Source organism: Agelaius phoeniceus, chromosome 1 (genome assembly GCF_051311805.1).
Source record: "Agelaius phoeniceus isolate bAgePho1 chromosome 1, bAgePho1.hap1, whole genome shotgun sequence".
NCBI classification, from domain to species: Eukaryota; Metazoa; Chordata; class Aves; order Passeriformes; family Icteridae; genus Agelaius; species Agelaius phoeniceus.
Genome location: NC_135265.1, coordinates 10596217 through 10615578, shown reverse-complemented (window position 1 = coordinate 10615578; position 19362 = coordinate 10596217). Strand labels below are relative to the sequence as shown.

General features: G+C 39.4%; 1 protein-coding gene across 6 annotated transcripts in view; it reads left to right on the top strand.

Annotated features, from left to right (window-relative positions):
• Window positions 1-19362, top strand: part of DIP2C (disco interacting protein 2 homolog C) — a 310631-nt gene that overhangs the window by 248782 nt on the left and 42487 nt on the right. For all 6 annotated transcript variants that reach the window (XM_077192803.1, XM_077192765.1, XM_077192933.1 and 3 more), the window contains 7 exons: window positions 2032-2141; window positions 2950-3030; window positions 6738-6861; window positions 8466-8587; window positions 11317-11428; window positions 11517-11626; window positions 14407-14537. In XM_077192803.1, coding sequence (XP_077048918.1) covers window positions 2032-2141; window positions 2950-3030; window positions 6738-6861; window positions 8466-8587; window positions 11317-11428; window positions 11517-11626; window positions 14407-14537 — 790 coding nt within the window. The remainder of the gene's footprint in view (window positions 1-2031; window positions 2142-2949; window positions 3031-6737; window positions 6862-8465; window positions 8588-11316; window positions 11429-11516; window positions 11627-14406; window positions 14538-19362) is intronic.

The window sequence follows — 19362 nt, the reverse complement described above, 5'->3', positions numbered from 1 at the left end:
AGTGGAGGCCAAGGGACTGTGACTTTGTGCTGTGTGCTTGTGGTACTGTAAGGGAGCAAAATCAAGTAATTGCTGATACAGGTGAGAATCAGCTTCATCAGCTTTCCTCTTCAATATTCTGTGTGTGTCAAGGACATCATTGGTGTTGCCAGGAGCTAGAAGCACCTTCACAGAGAGTGCAAGGAAAAATGCCAATTCGATAAAGATGACATTTTTATCACTCCACAAGGTGCTGCTGAGACCACACCTGGAGGACTTCATAAATTCCTCCTCAGTTATGTTTAAAGAGGATGGAGACCAAACCAGAGAAAGATAAAATCTTGGATTATTTTGAAGGCTGGGTTTATAAACTAGAAACAGAGAGGAAGAGGACTGTTGTCACTAACTAAATAACAGTGTTGGAAGAGCAAATTCTTCAAAACTTGTCATGAATAAATTAAAGGAAAGAATGAGTGGTTTAATTCCCCAGCTGTGTGGGGAGATTCTGTATTACTCTTACAGCAGGTTATTAGAGGAAAAACCCTAACTAGTTTTAAGATGGTTCTTCAGAAGTTCTGCCTCTTCATGAAGAATGTTGGATGAAATGGTGCAGCAAGGGACTGTCTCAGAAGACCAAGAAAGCCCTTGTAGCCTGCTGTAGTCCAGTCACTGGTTATTTGTGTCCATTGTATAAGTAAATTCTAACAAAGTTTTGCCTTTGAATCCAATTGCAGGTTTTAGTACTCAGATTAATTTTTAGGAGTTCTGGATGTGTAGCCTCAGGCTTAAGCCTTGGATTCAGCTACATTAGACTAAGTGTTGGTTATTTTCCACTTTGAAAAATACCTTGGAATTAGAAGTGGGTTTGCTCTCTGGGTCTTGAATATGGAGACTATCCCTCATGAATTCAGTGCAAGTTTGCCTAAGCCATCATCTTTTTTAAAAACCTTTGAACAAATGTTTCAGAATCAAAACCATAATCTTGGTTTGTGGATACTGAAAGTGTCAGAGGTTAACAGTGACTTGCAATAACTTAATGAAAGCAATGAGGCCTTTTACTGCTTTGGTATTTCCTTGTTGCTGCACCACAAAGTAATTGCTGAACTAGAATCAATGGAGATCATTACAGATATGTTATGTAAACATTAAATATTACTATATTAATAATAACATTTAATGTCGGGAGCACAGAAACAAAACTGAGAGTATCACATTCTCCCATTTTGTGTTGTTGTGACATACCCAGAGGATATTGCTTTTATAATTTTAAAGCAGAGTAGTCTGTAGGTGCTTTAGATTATACATTATCTGGCTACTTATACCAGAAACAATCACTTGGACATCATAGGCTAGAAATAGAGCCTGGTATAAATTGTAGTTGATCAGTAATCTATGCTGGAGAAGCAAGAAAACAAATGCCAACATGAGCTTAAATGGTATCTGTGAGACATGTATTGTCCCCTAATGGCAGCAACAAAACATCAGTGAAATCCACCTCGTGGAGGAGTGTCAGCCACCACATCTTCTTTTCTTCTGAAGTTACTTCACTCTCAATCTTATTCTAGAGGGCTTGCATGTAGTTTATCATAGGCACCATCTGCCTTCCTAATCCCTGTCACTTTGTGTCTGTAGCATTACAGAAGTCCTAATGCAGATGTAACCTAGCCCAGGCAACAGAAGAGGGAAATAGGAATGTTGTCACTCTGGACTGAGGCACTTGCATGGATATGCCTACAGTCAGAGCTAAATTTTCCAGATTCATCCTATCAAGGCAGACAAGATATGTCTCTGATTGTGGAGAGCCCATGATAAATTAGAGCTGTTTTGAGAGGATGAATCCAGTCCTTTGTATTTTCCAACCACTTCTGGTTCCTAACCAAAGTTTGTGTCAAACTTGTGTCAAAATTTGAGCACACATTTGAGGTGTGCTCAAAGTTTGGTTTTGTGGATGGCAGTGAGGAAAACATAATGTAATGCAAAAGAAATCACATGAATTTTCATCCACAGGCAAAGGATTTTTATTGCGCTTGGTGTATTTCTGCTTTATTCTAGAAATTGGCCCTGCCTCTGTGATGGTGGGGAACTTGGTCTCTGGAAAAAGAATTGCACAGGCCAGTGGTAGAGATTTGGGGCAGATAGAAGATAATGACCAGGCCAGAAAGGTAAGCTAAACCTTTCTGTTGCAGCTTGTATTTAACACCATATAGTTAACTTCATCCATATGTATAATTAACATCATGTAGTTGACATCAGGACACTTGGCAGTTCAGAGATATGATGGATGATGATGATTATTGTTATTATTATTATTATTATTACCACTACATTTGTTGATGCCTTCTTTTAAATTAATGCATAAATTTAATATGGCTTCTTTACAGATAAATATTAAATAGACATGATGAGAAGTCGCTGTATTTAATTTTTATGGATTTTTTGAAATACATTTGCATGGGACAGCAGAAATAATGTGGTGGAAAGTGTTCACGGGGCTTCTACCAGAAATAACCCTCTATTACATAATTTTTACCAGCTCAAGTAGAATCCAGAGAATTTTGTTAACATATAAGGTCCTGACCTTATTTGTTGTGATTTTAATCCCAGAAAATTAAGTTGAAATTCAGCTCTTTTGGGGGCTTATGTGAATAATTAAATTAGTAAATTCTAAGCTGTATAAGTACTTATGTATTTAAGTAAGAAAAAGAGAAGAAGCTAAAGAATTAAATAGTGCTTAAATTCAGAGGGATCAGTAAGAACTTTTATTGCTTTGGAAGTATATGTGGTAATAAATCATATTCCTAGCAGTGCCTTCACTTCCAGAGAGGTGGCTGCTACCATGCAAAAGCACCTTCCTATAAATGTGTGACAACAAGAGAATTAACTCCTGTTTAGTGTTTCTGGGTATTGGGACCTGGATTTTAAAGCCAAGAAGTTGTTTGGTGTTGTGACTGTCACTCTGCTTTATTGCAGTTCCTGTTCCTGTCAGAAGTGTTGCAGTGGAGAGCTCAGACCACCCCTGACCACGTGCTCTACACCCTGCTCAACTGCAGGGTAAGGGGCTCAGCCATGCTCTGCCACTGGCAAAGGCACTCTGGGATTTCAGCAGCACCTGCATGGCACCTTTCTCTTCCTATTTTCACTAATACTCAGCTGTTATATTTAATATTCACTGAGGCAGAAAAGACAAGAGAATCATCATTGTCAGTTGTCAAGATACAGATTGCTTTTGTATCAGTGTGCCTTACACATTTCCCATTCCTTTTTCCACCACATACATGTTGTGTGTGAGCTGACACTGCAGATCTGTTTCAATGCTGTTGAATCTGTTTCAGATCTGTCCCTGTGTGATTAACAGTGTTTAATACTGCTCACCATCCTGATTTCCAATTTGAAAAGCACAGGCTTGGCAAAACCAAAGCATTTTCCCTAAATATAAAAATGGCTGTTGTTTGTGAGATTGGACCATCTGGGAGAGGTGTGAGAATGAGGAAGGGAGGTGAAGAGAAGAAAATGTATGTCCAGAATATAATCAAGTCTACAGAGGATCACTAAAAAATCTCTCTGCATAACCTACATGGGGTGCCAGCCTGGCACAGCATTTCACTGCTTACTAAAAATGAGTTAATGAATGTGATGGGTACAAAACTTGGCTTTGCTAAGGGTAAAACTTCCTTGCTTTCTGTAGTGTAACTTCTTTACTTCCTGGATGATTACAGATGAGAAACCAGTAATTCTCAAGACCACAGAGAGAATGAAGGTCTGATTTCATTCCATCACAGTACATCTACACATATCTGTCAGATCTGGGGAGCACACAAAGTGTGTGAGGGCCTTCAGGAGAGGGGAGGCCTGGAAAAGTGCTGTTCCCCTGGAGTGGTAGCTGGTGTTGTCTCAGCCTATGTGGTCTTTATGCAGCTTGAATGGGTTCCTAAACCTCCAGTAATTTCTGGACATCTGTGAAATCACCACTTACAGAATTTACAGAATGTCCTCCTCCATTTTACAGTGCTGGTACAAAGTTCAGTTTGAAGCTACTAGTAAGTAATTAAATACATTTTTTTAGAAATTCAGATTAATAGCTCATAATTGTGAATATGTGAAACCTGACAGATAAATAGTGAAGTAATAATGTATTTTTTTATGGCAAAGTAGAAATTTTGAGAGGCAATGCTGTTTATACATTCAGTATTACACCATGCAAGTACTGCATTGCTGTGTCCTGTAATTAGGAGCAAAGCTGCTGTGAGAAAGAGTTGATGTGTGCTATCCCATCTCTTCCACACAAGGCTGTTGCCTCTGAGTTTTAAATAAAGCCAAACTTCCCATGCTGGCAGAAGTGTTCAAACAGGGAAAGGAAGTAAGGACACAATGTGCAAAACAAGGATTGACAAAACAAATTCCTGTTCCATAGAAGTGAAGAGTAGTTGGATTTTAAAATACAGTTTCTCTGTTACTCTCAGTGAAGAGTATCTCATCATATGAAATTTGATTGAGATGTAATGCTTTTTAGAGAGAATTAATATTTTTTGGAAAAGGATGACAGATTTGGGGGGTTTGCCCTAGGCAAATTTTATTGCCCATCTTGAATTTTAGTTCTGATTTGTAACTTTTCCTATTTTCTCTTCTTTGGACATTGTCTGTACACTTTGTTCTAAAACATTCAGGCATCCTGCAGTGGATGACTAATGGAAGTCCACTGAGATTAGTGTTTTCCTGTAAGCCAAACTCTGAGAATTTGAAATATTTCAAAATTAGTGCAGTACATTGTTTTTATTGTGTGTCATGAAGGATTGCAACACCTTTACATTTTAGGATAGCTCATTAAAGGCCCAAAGGGAGTAGTTGCCTGATGTTTGCAAGTGATTCTTGTCCAACAACAGGATTCTCCTACACTTCATATAAACAGTGACTTCCCACTGGCTCACAGGCAGCAAGTGCCAGAAGTCTTAAATGTAAACAAGCTTTGCACAAATTCACTTGATTTACAGCAATTCCCTATCTGCTGGTAGGGCCTATGCTTCTGGTGTGTGTGGGGATACAAAGGGTCCTTCTTCTCATTACCATGGAAACAGGCAATTTCTTGAAAGAAGAAGTGGAGACTTTAAGTACAGGTGCAATGGAGATTTCCTGACAGGTCTGCAGTGGCAGGACAGCCAGCCCTCACATTGCTTTGGCATCCTCAGGGCTGGACAGATGGAAGTCATCTCTGGTCCAGCATCCATGGAGTTGCATATGCCTTTAGAGGAAGCCTTCTTAGTGAAATGATCTCCACATTGATCAGAAGACTGATTAAAACTGTCTGAAGTGCAATTCAGTAAATGTGGTTGCTGAGGATGATGGAGAGGAATGCTGAGCCCTGGCTTTGTCCATTGTATTTCCAGTTGGGCTGTGCTCTTTGCTGGCAGTCTGTGATGAAGCCTGTGAATGCCAGGTGATCCTGGTAACGTGGCACTGCTTGCAGTGCTTGTCCTTTGCCAACTGCTCCCTCCTCTCTGAGGAGCAAACACTGCACTGTGTGTGGGGTGGTGGAGAGAAACCACCCCAGAACAAATACTTATTATTCCTTGCCTTGTTAAAATAGAGTGTGAAGAACATTTCCTTGAAACAGTAGACCTTCTTGCTTTCTCTCAAGAAGGATAGTGATGCAATACTTATTTATTGTATCACATTGCATTTTTGATGCACTGTTCTATTTTAGTGTGTATTTATGTGTTCTTCTTTAGAATATATGTATTTACATATTCTTACATATTCTTACCTTTTCCTCCCCATTTTTTTCAGAAGCACTTTTTTTCAAGTGAACTTAGTGCTTGTGATAGGTGCCAGCTGTGTCACAGCTGTGCTGGAGACTGAGTTCCTCTTTTTCCACAGAGCAAGAACACAAGCCAAGATGCAGCCCTTCCCATACTGCCCTGTCCCTTTCTCCCAGCCCAGACCTGGCCTGACCAGCTCTGGGTGCAGCCAGTCTGTCCTGTACATTTGTTTTTAGTCTTCTGAGGTGTCTGCCTGCAGTAGTACTGAATTTTTACTGTTATACAGATGTATATATTTTTCTAAATGTGTACTTGTGTGTGTGCATATATGCACACATATATATCTATATTTAGGAAGTGCAAGAAGTGTAACACTCATTCCATTTAAAACACTGTGACTGTTTGATGATTTTGGGTTTGCACTGTTTGAAATGCTTCAAAAATGCCAAGCTCATGCTGACCAGAGTTATTCAAATTTAACAAATGGCCTTTCTTCTCTCTTTCATTTATATGCAATATAAGTGCTTATCTTTTGTTCCAGACTAATTTTTTTTCCATCACAAAGTATTGTGTTCTCCCGTGTCTTTTGTCTTTAAAGTATTTCTGCTGGGCCGTTTGGCTCCACTCCAGCGTGCAGACAACAAATGCAATTTTCAGAATTGCTCTCCACAGATGCTCCAGTTTGCTACAGAGACCATGAAGGCACTTCCCTGGCTGCAGCAGGAATGCTGCCAGTGCAGCAAGGGAAGTACAGGATATCAGCACACTGCTGTGCTGCCTTCGTGGGGGCAGAAGCACAGGGAAAGGAACAGAGAACATTCCTCTGCTTTAGAAAAATTTTCTTCTTCCAACTACAGTTTGACCTAAGGCTGAAGGTTTCCATAATTAAAGTTCATTGCATGGCATATTGTGGCTGCCCCTCATCCCACAACTTCTAAGGTGAAGAAAATAGATTTTCAGCCCATCACATTATGTCCTGTGACATTTCTCTTTCTTCCCATGCAGGGAACAATAGCCAACTCACTGACATGTGTCCAGCTGCATAAACGAGCTGAGAAGATAGCTGTCATGCTGATGGAGAGGGGACATTTACAGGATGGAGATCATGTGGCTCTGGTTTACCCACCAGGTAAAGAATTGCTGTGGCAGCACCTTGGGACTCCTGGAAGTTCATCAAGGTCCTTCTGAATGGTGCTGCAGCAGGGCTGTTACCGTGTGCACCATGGGAATTGTCAAACACAAGATGTTTGCCTTGTGCAAATTCCTTTGAATTTAGTCAAATCTAGTCAAAAGAATCTCTCTTTATCCATGCACACAGATTTTATTTCTTTGGGTTCAGATTAAGACTAACCTGTGTTTATAAAACCTGTCTCTTACAAGCGGTCAAATGTAATTACTGCCTTTTTTTTAAATTTGCTGGATACAGACTATTTTATGAGCATGCAGTTCCATCTGATAAGTGTTCTTAGATTCACCTGTTCAATTCCCTCTTGGAAGTGCTGCATTTCATGAGGATCAAGCAACAATAACCACAAAGTAATACATGGGGTTTTTTTAGAGTAGAAATTTCATTGATAAGTAGCAAATTATCAAGAAATACAAGATTGTCATTACAATTTTCTCTATAGACTCTTAATCTAGATAGCTGGCTTGGTTTTGATTTTCATCCTTTGGCATCAAGGCTTTTAAGTTTTTGTTAACTGGTAACACATTTGACATTTGCTTGAAATTATTTCTGATCTAGTGCTACTCTTTTATCTTTAAGATTTCTTGTGTGTTAGTGAAATAAACAGTCTGATTTAAGGTCTATAATGTGATATTTGGTCTGCAAGGACTGCAAGACACTGGTTATATCTATGTAGTTGTAGGAGCAGTTTCACAATGGTTAATATGGGAAAACCTTTTCTACAAAAGAAGACTAATACTTTAAACTTAGATGTTTGTTTTCTGTATTTCACTTCCCACGAATGAAATATTTTATTGACGGAACAATAACCTACCAGTACTGCAGATCCTTTTCCACTGAAAGAATAAACCAGCCTCTACTGTCATCTTATCATAGCCTGTTTACAGCACCAGGGAGGTGACAGACAGCAGTGTTCAAGGGATCTTTGAACTGTTCAGCCTCCTTAGGTAGCCTGAAGGGTGCTGTGCATTGTCCATCTCCTGCAGTCAATATTTATATGGCACAGCACCAAATTTTATGTTTGAAGCAGGATTTCAAAATCATTACTCCCTTTTTTACTGTAAAATTTCGGGTAGATAAATATGTGAGGTTAAAAATGGCAAGAGAAAGAGAGTATTTTATGGAACCTCCAGATGTTCTTTCTACAGCTGATAGGACCAAGCATCATCCTACCTATTCCTTTTGCTGGGACATCCCTCTTCTTGTACACTCTACAAATGTACATTTAGGAATTTAATTAATCTGTAGAAATCAGTCTTTTCAACAGGTTACTTTTTGAACAACAAACTGGTGTTCTCCTAGGTGTTGCTGTCTGGCTGCAGTTTTGTGTGTCACCTGTGGTTTTTCATGCTCAGAACGGTGCAGTTGAGAGCAACCACTGAAGCTGAACAAACACTGACAAGGGGCTGAAAAAGAAATCTGTTAAAGGGCTTAGCCACTCATTTAAGCTTCTGGGTCCAGTTCCAAGTATTATTTATGCTGACACGGGAGTCTGTGATGAAGCAGTTTGATTTTCAGGGGGGGCTCTCTGCTTTGTTCTCGTGCAGGCATAGACCTGATCGCGGCGTTTTACGGGTGCCTGTACGCGGGCTGCGTGCCCATCACGGTGCGGCCGCCACACCCCCAGAACATCGCCACCACTCTGCCCACTGTCAAGATGATCGTGGAGGTGAGCACACACCTCAGAGTGCATGAGGAGAGGAGATGGGTGTGTCTGGTGAAAGATTTGGGTCTTCAGGAGCAGCAGCCTGAGTGAGGGGTGGTTGGGTTGAAGAGTTGTATTCCTTCCAGGACTCCGGTCTTCAGTGCAACATCAACACTGCTTGGCAATACACAGCCTGCTCACTTGAGCTGTCACATTTTGCCCCAGTTGTGTGACTCCTTTCAATAAATATATTTAAAATGCCTCTTTATATTTTATATAAATATATAAATATTTATATAGCTATAAATATGTATAACTCTGGTAGGATTCCTCACAGGCAGAGCTGCACAGACTCTTGAGGAAAACCTAAGTGGGAAGTACACTCTATAAATGTACATTTAGGAAGATAATATCAGCAATGGCATGCTCACCTCTGAATATCCAGTTGTTCTGCTTTTAAAGCAATTTCAAAGTTTTGTTGTAAAGATGTTGGTCAGTCCTTTGTTTCATCCAGGAAAGTGTTGCTCAGACTTTTTCATTCAGTGCTTTCTTTTGCTGTTTTGGCTTTATCTAACAATGGTTTAACCTTTGTTGCACATAAATAACTACAATGTACTTCTTGCTGAGGGAAGTAAAAATATTTGAAATTAGATAGCCCTTTACACTGGGCAGTTTCTAATTTACTGATTGGAATTCTGAAGAAACCAACTTAAATGTGATTTTACCATTGACAATTAATTTTGATATTTTCAATTAACAAGTAGTAGAGGTAGTTGTAATTTTTGGCTTTCCTTGTGGCATCAGATGCCACAAAGTATCAGAAGAGGTATGAAAAAATGTTCTATTATTTTCAGGATTCTTGTTATTGAATATTTTGGCACTCAGTGTTTTTGAACATCAATTGTTAACATACAGATGTGATGTAAAATGTGTTTTTTTCTTTTGATGTTTAAGAGCTAAACTAGATGTTTGATATCATGATAAAAAACTGACAGATCTAAGCTTGCTTGTATTCATTGTCCCTTTGATAGAATAACTTTAGATAAAATGTTTACATTTATTGGCCATATTAATGCCAGTATAAACCTCTCAGCTTTGTTTTACACAAGAATTTCTCTCAATTTTGAGATTAATCGTTTTGTAGAGATTAAAATAATGCAGCTTTTCATTGCCAATACAGTCACACAAATTTCCTGATGTGATGGGGTCAATGCTTGCTGTAACATGTTTTATGTCTGAACAGCACCTTTTGAAGTCAGTAAGAATGACTTCTGAGTAAAATTTGGCCTGCATAATTGTGTTTTTGTGATGAGCTGGTAGTTATAAAATAAAACTGAATTGAGCCCCATCTTGAGCAGTTCCTAACCTGTAGCTAGGCTGTGTTCTTCCTCCTTCCCACTAGCCCTGTGTGTTTACCTCTGATGTGGAATTCTCCAGGCATGGATATTCTGCATTTTAATGAACCTTCTGATTGTCCAAATTATGTAATTCCTGGGGGGGCTGGGAACCACCAACTCTTGAAATTCCTTTTGTTTATGGTTTAGTGTCCCAAATCAAGATTTTCATGGATTAAGATTAGTGATGTAAGAATTAATTTGCCTTGCCATGACAATGAAAATGGATTAAAGGGTGCTGCAGTGGCTTTGTTTGTATTCACTTTTAGCTTGAAGTATTTAAACAGCCTATACAGGGCAGTCACGGAATTAGAGTGTTAAGAGATTAGAGTTTGATTCAGTGATGTTTGCTCCAAATTTCAAAATGTCCAAATTTCTGGTGTTCTAAAAATTGACTTCCATGAGATCACTGTCAATAGAAGATGATCTGTTCTGCTCAGTGGTAAAATTAATGTACATATGATTACTGATTTTATTAGTTTAAACACAGGAAATTTAGTGTGCCATGAAATGTTTCATTTTCCTTAAAGAAAAAAATACACTCAGCAGCATTTGCACAGATTTTCAAAGTTTGAGTAAAAGAAAAGTAATGTTGCCTTTCCAGTTTTTCCTATGTTTTGTCTTCAGTGATTTCAGTGTTTTATGCATATTTGTCTGAATTCCTTAAGCATATTAATTTTTATTAATAAGAATAAGAAGTTATTCTTTTTAAGAAAGAAATATTCCTGTAGTTGATACCTATGAACTTTTAAGAATAGCAAATCTAAAAGGAGAATTCAGTGTCTATCATTTAAAGTTCAGTGCAGATGGAATTTGCTGTATGCTCACCATTCCCTTTCTTAGTGCCACTTCCACAATTTCTGTTCTAGAGCTACTTTTGCCAATATCAGAAGAGCTCCCAGTGGTTTATCACTGGCACAGGAATTGGAAATACATGGCTAATATAAAATTGACTTAAGATAGTAAAATTATTAATATAAAATGTCAGACTAGGTTTTGGTTTATCTGAAAATATTGTTTATGAACCAAGATATGTTATTGTCAGTCTTCTTTACTGGCATTTTGGGGTGAGAGCTGATATAATGTGTTGAAAAGGTCACATTCTCACTGTTAAGGTGCCTTTAATCTCATTACAATGCTCTTCTCAAAGTGCAGTTTTCATGTAAGTCATTAAACTCACATGACTTTGTCTTCTTTGTAAACTGCATTTTTGAGCATCTTCCCACCTGCCAGTCAGAAAACATAAACTTGATATACCTATGTCCTGTTCTGGCAGAAAAGAAGTCATGGTTTTGCCCATTTTCATGGGGGAGTTAATTAGTATCCCATTGTGGTTTTATTTATTTTTTTAATTTCCAGGTGAGCCGCTCTGCCTGCTTAATGACCACGCAATTAATTTGTAAATTGCTACGGTCACGGGAGGCGGCGGCAGCGGTGGACATCAGGACATGGCCTCCAGTCCTGGACACAGGTGAGTGCTGGGGCCAGGGGAGCTCTGTCTCTTGTGTCACTGGGCTGGTCAGTGACACACACACGTTTTCTGCCTCTGTCTCCACCAGATGATTTGCCAAAGAAGCGGCCTGCACAGATCTACAAACCTTCTAACCCTGAAACGCTTGCTTACCTTGACTTCAGTGTCTCCACCACTGGCATGCTGGCAGGGGTAAAGGTAGGGACTTCTGCTTAAAGCTGCCCTTCTTGCCATCCTGCCTGGCTGGCAGGTGGTTGCTCCTAATTTGTGATTCCTTGTGATTTTTGGAAGCAGGAATTGAAGTACTTCCTCCCATGCAGATATTGTTTGAATTCATTGACATAAAATTAGTTCTTCTCTACTTGATACAGGACTGTGTGTGGTGGGTTTAGCCCCTCTCCTCCTCCTCAGGCTAAAACTTTCATTCCATTACTCCTGTGCATAGACCACTAGTTTGTCTGCCTGAAGCATTTTTCAGCTTAGGCATCTGTTATTTCCATTTTATGAAGGAAATGAGACTGTCATCCTTTTCCTGCTTGTTCCAGTGCCCATTCATTGCTCCCTTCTTATTGCAACTCAGCTACTGGCCATTGGTTTTCAATATTCTCTTCTTCTTGCAATTAAGGGACCTGCTGATTTCTTTGATATATTCACCCAGTATAGCACTAGAGTAAGCTGCAAAAATTCATTGATAGATTTGTTTGTTAAGATGAGCCATTTTGAGCTCTTGAAATCTATTCTGCCATTTTCTCCAACCCTCTAGCCACAATTCATCAAATCTGTTTTACCTAACTTATGTATCCCACTACTGGTTTCATCAAGACACACTAAAGTCACTCAGTTATTCTTACCTGTCTCTTCCTTACTCCTATTTGTTGAATATCCAAGGATTATGATTACTTTAGCAATCTCTGCTGATGTATCATACCTGGAGCCTGTGCTGAATTCCTCACGCTCCTTAGTATCATCCAACTATTTGCAGAAACTGTCAGCATAATTTATAAACAAAGAAAACATAATTTTCCCAGTTTTTGGGTGAAGAGATGGAAGCAGAGAGCTGTTGAAGTGACCAGCCTGGGGCTGACTGATGGTTAAATGGTTGACTTGACTGATGGTCACATACTGGACACTCCTGCAGCATTTATTCCATGTAACTTTGAATGGCTACAATGCCTACAGATGTGGAGTAGTCATTGGGCTCCTCAGTAGCCAGCAGAGAGAGGCAGGGACTTTTAGGGTGTAATTTATCTGACTTATCTAAAACATCTATTTTTTTAAAGGCGTGAATGTCACATAAGTCTTCATTTCCTCTAGAGAAAGCCTCAAATGATTGTTTCAGATGCAGTCATCTGTATTAAATCAGGTCTGAATTACACTTTATCAGACTTGCAGAAATGGCTACTAACTATGCAAAGTGAGTATTTGGGAAACTTCAAAGATAGTCAAAGGCAGGACAAGTCGATGAGCCTTTCTTAGTGTGGCTAGAGGGAAATACAGATAAATCTATCAAGGAATTCTTGATTAGCTTCTAATATCTGGGTCACAGAGCCTGCAGGTCACTGATTCAGCAGGTTTATGTAAACAGTTACCATGTACTACATCATCACTAGTGATTAATTAATTATAAAATGATCAAAAGAGGCCACAAGGCTTATATTCATAATGCAGTGGTACTAAATTAAAAGAAATGGCTAAATAACTCCCGTGGCTCCTGAAAAGTTGATAAATGTTTTGTAATCACTTTGAAAGTAGTAGATTCCACTTGCATTTACTCTCAACATTTTCAATTCTTACATGCAATATGGTGTAAAAATTCACAGAACAGCAGTTCTATATCAATAGAGTTTGTTTAATCCCATGTGCAAAAGTGGTCTGGTTTCAGCTGGAGTAGAATTAATTTTCAGGCTGCAGATGATCACCACACAGACACCCATTCAGAGCTGGTCCTTTTGCATCACTTGGAAAACATCCAGCCTCAGTTATAGCTGCCATTGGAATGGAGAAAAACTCACTTCTGGAGATTTATTCCCCTGTTTACTTTAAGATCAAATAAATTTTACCTTCCAAGTGCCCGTTTTCCTCCATTGACTCTCAGTGAGCAGTATATAAAGCAACCAGCTCCCTGCGTGGCAGAGATCAAAGGTTTGGTGAGTTAACTCCTTTCCAGACTGTATTTCTAACACTGGTGTCTTTCTTGTTACTAATAGAGAAGACAAACATTTAAAGATATTTTCCTGTTTCCATTGTCATGAGAACTTGTAAGTCAGGATGGGTGAGTGTGGAAAGCATCCTAAAACTAGGGAAAAAATCAGAATAATTTCCTTTGGATCAGGTTTTTCATTTCTACTTTCTGCTTGTATTATCTTTGAAAGCTTCCTTACCAAGATTTTAAGAGCCTGTTTCTCAACTAGGAGATGGATAACATGAAGATATTTTACAGATATTTATTTACAGAAACTTTACTAAGTTTATTGGGGATTTTTATTGCTGAATGTTTAGCTCCTTAGTACTGCTTTGCTGGCAAAATCCCTTTCAATTTAAAAAGTGCTTTGGCATTTTTCATTTACTTTGTTAAGAAATACATACTTTAAAATATGCTACTGATGATCAGCTAAGTGTTTCATTCTGTCATTCATTCCTTTATTCTTCTAGAAAGCATAGCATTTTATCATTAGCTTTGCTTACAGCTTGGAGCATATCTTTAAACCACTCACAGCTTTCTTCCTAAATCACTTCAAACTTACCATTCATTCTGTCACCTCTCCCCTTTCACAATTATGTGGATGCCCTCTTGAAGGAAAATTATGTTTTCTAAGATATAAATTACCTGTGTGCATAAAGTCAATTACATTGAGCGTAAAGTCAATATTTATTTGGTGTTTTTATCCTGTAATTGATGTGAGCACTTGGTGCAGTCTGGGAGTGAGCCTTCCAATGACACAGTTGATCATTTTCATTGCTTTGATATTGTCTTTCAGATGTCTCATGCAGCCACTAGTGCCTTTTGTCGTTCTATCAAGCTGCAGTGTGAGCTTTATCCCTCCCGGGAAGTGGCCATCTGCTTGGACCCCTACTGTGGACTTGGGTTTGTCCTCTGGTGCCTCTGCAGGTGAGGCTTCTCCTCAGCCTTTTCTCAAACAGGTTTGCACTGTGCTGTGGCACAGCAGGATGGATGATGTGAGCGATGAAAGGATGGGAGGAGCGAGCAGTGCCTCTGGGAGTGCCCCAGGCAGCTGGAATTGCTGGGAGCTGTGTGGAAGCTGCAGTGTGCAGGATGTGGTTTGTTTGAGCAGGGCATGGCTGGAGGTGTTTGGGCTGGGAAGTGCAGAGCATCAGCAGGGCTGCTCATGGACCTCCTGCTGCTTTGCTGCTGTCCCTGCAGAGCCTGGCCTGTTTTAGTTTAGTGCTTTACCAGTATTACCTTAAGGAAGTGGTTTCCTCACGTCCTCTTTTTCATTCTCTAATCTGAAAGCAGGAGTAGATCTCAGGGGACTCTCTCATTTGTGGGACTTTAAGGATGTGATTTTTGCAGAGACACAGAAGTGTGTTTTCTTGCAGGTGTTCATGTGGCAGTAGGGAAGTTAACAGAAAACAAAACATTTCTAGTGAAACGTGAATCAGCTTTTTGGGTTAATACATTTGGAAATATAACATAAATTTGGAAATATAACATTTCTGTCAGTCTCTGTACTCCAGGGAAGTTACAGTTCAGCACTGAAAGCAGGTCTATTGATTTTTTTTTCTTTAAGTTAGCTGGGTTGATGCATAGGGAAAGGAAAAGAACTGTGGGAGTGTTAATGGAGCCCATTTTGATGAAGGCATCTCAGAGTCACAGTGGTCTGACATCTTTGCTCTCTCCACAGAAAGTTCTCTGGTGTTAACAGTACTGCTATTTTTTTAGCTAAGATGAAGATAATCCATGGCATTAAAAATCCTTTGGATAAACTTTCTACCAATTTACTAAATACCTAAAGGAAATATTATTTGATAACAACTGCAACAATTTCTTTTCAACAATTATTGTTTATTTAAAAGTAGGCTATTGGCACAGTTTATTGCCCTTTTATAATATTTGTATTATATCTTAAACAGGCTAAAGATTAACAGTATTATCTTATTCATTTTTGATCCATTTTTCTTGATTTAAGCCATACTTGCCTAATACTGTTTTGGATTTTACATAGGGATTAGAGTTCCCTTTGTTTTGAAAAAATTTTGGGGTTTCAGTGTTTTATTTACCCAACATAAATGTAAAACTGTTGAGGCTGCAAAAAACCCCCTTCAGAAATATTGAAGTTTTAATTAAATCATTCTGTTTTAAGTTTAATTTTTTTAATGTTGCTTCTTTAAATTCAGTTGACTATTTCTGATTAAGACTTGAGTGTTTCCTGCATGTGTTAGGCCAGGGAAGGTCTGTGCAGCACCATAGGAGAGTTCAGCTAAGGAATGTATCATTGTATAGGATAGTGCTGGAACAGAGAGCATCCAGGAATAACTTCTATGCAACATCATGATGGAGCCATAAAACAGATAAATGTTGACCTGTCCAAAACCCAAATAATTTGTCATGCCCAAGACTCTCCTGAATGCAAATTTTTTGTTCTTCCAGAACCATTTCTCCAACAAATATGCATTTGCTGCCCTTAGGTCCTTCCCAATACTGATAGTACTCAGCCTTTCAGAAGGAGAAGGTTGTTTATGACTGGCAAGTGAATTAAGGCAGCAAGCCTCTGGGAGAAAGCAATCGGAGTCCGTGCTCATTTGCAGCTTACAGAAGGAATAGAAAATTTTATATACCATTTTCAAAGAAGAGAAAGGAGACAAGGGATTTGAAGGAGCTGAGATCAGGCCAGCAGCACTCGAGTCTTATGAACCTTCACATCAATCTCTTCTTTGCCACTGATCCCCTGTTCCTATTAAATCAGAAAAACTTGAGGCTGCAAGAATTGCAATTGTCATTTGGAGAAAGCTGGCATCAGATACAGCCTAATTAATTCCACTTACAAATCTAATTTCCATTTCATTACTATTTTAGAAATGAGTATTATTTGATGTGATAAAAAAAAATACATCCTGGAGTTTATAAGGCTCTTACTCCTCATAATCTAAAATTTTGTGACTTTGCCTTTTACCCTTTGAGGTTCAGCATAACTGGATCCTGCCCAACATTTCAACCCAGTTTTCTAACTCAGAAACTTCTAGTCTAAACTTATGATTGTCTGTCATCACTCCCACTTACTAAATTAATATTTCTAATGGCATATGGAAATGAAGTTTGATCTTCAATTTTTTATAAGTTTGGGGCTTTTGAGACTTAAATAGGAACTCTTTGTTTTAGGAGCCCAGCAGGAAGCAAGAGCAACCTCCTGTGCTGGGTGCAGTTAAAAGTACATTTAAATTCCTTTATTAACTAGACCAAAGGAGGCATTGACTAAGAAATTGAAAGAAAACCTAACCTTTTATCCCCGTTGTAGGTTCTTAGATGTTGTGCTGGCCTGCTCCACTGTGGTGCCCCAGAATGTCCCATTCTGTGAGGTCAAAGCTACTTAGGAAAGCTGCTGGAGCATGGAGCCAGCCCTTTGGTAAGTTTGAATATATTGCATAGTTTTGCAAAGTTTTTTATTTTTTTTTAATTTATTATTTTATGGCCTAAAGGTTATAAAATAATAAAGAAAAGAAACCTTGCAAAGCAGAGCAATACATTAAAAAGAACTGCTCCCTCTAAACTGGCTGCATGCTCCAGCAGGGTTTCCTTGGAACCTTTGTCATTGAACAGCAAGTCTGGGTGTGGCAGCAGACATCAGCCCCATGTGAGTTTGCAAACCCCTAACTTCCTAATTTTAATGAGTTCTTACTCATGATTCAATAAAAGAATACATGATCTTTGTGTTTTTCTCTTTTATAATCTCATTTATCCATTCTGAGAAGGTGATCCTAGTATTCTGACTTGCATTGTGTTACATTTTAAAATGTATTACATTTTTTAAAAGGAAAAAGTAATTCCTCAAATGTAAAAAAAATGAACTCTAAATCCCATTGTTCAGAAATGCTTCCTGAAATTAAGATGTCCCTGTCTTAAAGCTTGTCACTGTGGGGCAGAATCCAGCATTCTGCAGTTCATTAGTGAGGATTCACTTAACTGATAGTTAATTTGCTGAGTAATGCAATAGAATAAGAATTTTCCCCCTGCTTTAGCCCAGCTAAGCCAACTCAAATTGCAGTTTGACTTTTACTGCTAGGAGACAGAATTGTCCTTGCTGAAGTTCAAATTAAGTACATTAATAATTTTTTTATAAACTTTATATATATTCTCAGAAACTGAGCCTGTCACAGTGTAAGTCAGTGAGACTCAGACTGGACCAGAGGAGCAGAATTTTCTGGTCCACAGCAGCCATGCAATAAATAACAAGACTGCTATGAAATGGTCCAGGGAAGGCTCTCCATGGAAGGTACCTTCTCCTATCCTGCTCCTGCTGCCTCTGCTCCATAGCATGAAGCCAAAAATCCACAGTGGTGCTGCCAGGTGGCTTCTGCTACAGAAAGACTGCAAGGTTTCTTAGCAACCAGACAGGTGGAACTGTGCAAGAAGTAAGCAAGGGATAACAGCACTGACAGGAGAATCACATTTTAGGAAAGTTTATTGTGTTAGGAATCACTGATTATTGTTAGGTTTTTTTTTTTTGCTAACTTGAAGATAACTGGCAGGCATGAGCATTTCACCCAATTTCCAACCCATGTGCAGCAAATTAAAGGCAAGACTGCATAAAGAAGCCTAAATGCCACATCAGAACTGGATAACTCTGACATGGGAAGTGAAGGATATGAACATAAACATCTGTCATGTGCTCTGCACAGTGCATAACTGGCACAGGAGGAGTGTGAAGGTGTGTTGTCTGCCCACACACTGCTGTGTGCCAGTTTCCTGGAGAGTCTGTAGCCAGTGGCAATTTGTGGAAGAGGCAATTTGCTTTCCTTCCACATTACATCAGTACTGTTAAACCTGCCTCAAGCCTGCAAAGTTCAAGGGCAGCTGAACACCCCGAGTCACCTTGATAAGTGAGTTCTGAGGTGAGTTGGCAGACTTACCCCATCCCCTCTGGAGACATGCCCTTACATGGGGTATGAGTGGGGCAGGAGAGATGGTGATAAGGAACCAGAATGATGCTCAAGGCTGAGCAATGGCCTTTTGCTGTCTCTGGTACTGATGGGTTATCTGCTTACCATGTGCAGTCATGCTCTTGGAGCACTGTGTGCCTGCTGTCATCTTTGGACTCTGCAGGTGGTGTGAAGTCCTTTACTTTTCCTCCCAAAGTCCCTGTTTTTAGTTCATGTTGGATCTCCAGAACTGAAGATTTAATTTTGGCCCAAGTCCTTTGAAGCCTAAGAGAGATATATTCCCAAACACTGTCCTTTATAGCCTGTACTGTCTTTCCTACAAGCTTGGTCCAGGAGATTGTGAAGACTCTTCTACTAAACACCCAGTTCCTATACCTGTCCCTCATCACCAAGTGCCAGATATCATCTGTAGAAATGCAGACGCCAGATGCAAACACCTACAGGGTTCAGGAGGAGCAGTACCCACCTGCCTCCTCCCCTGAAGTGGGGAAGCAGCTCATGTCACCCAACAAGGACACAGGAGGAAGGGCAGTGATGGGTCAGTAACTGCCAGAATGCAATTGCAAATTGCACTTGCCATTGTCAGCATTTATTGACCGGCTGAAATGTTTGGAACTATAATAAAACCTCAGCTTTTACTGCTGACCTGCCTCAGCACAATATGGGCTAAAGCTCCAACTCAGTGGAACAGTTGAGTGCCAAGAGGTCCTTGAAGGAATCTCCGTTTGCTGCCGGAGCAGCGCAGGCAGTGCTGTGATCAGATGGTGCTGTTGTACCAAAATACATCCTGGTGCTTTACCTGGAGTGTTCCTGTCCTT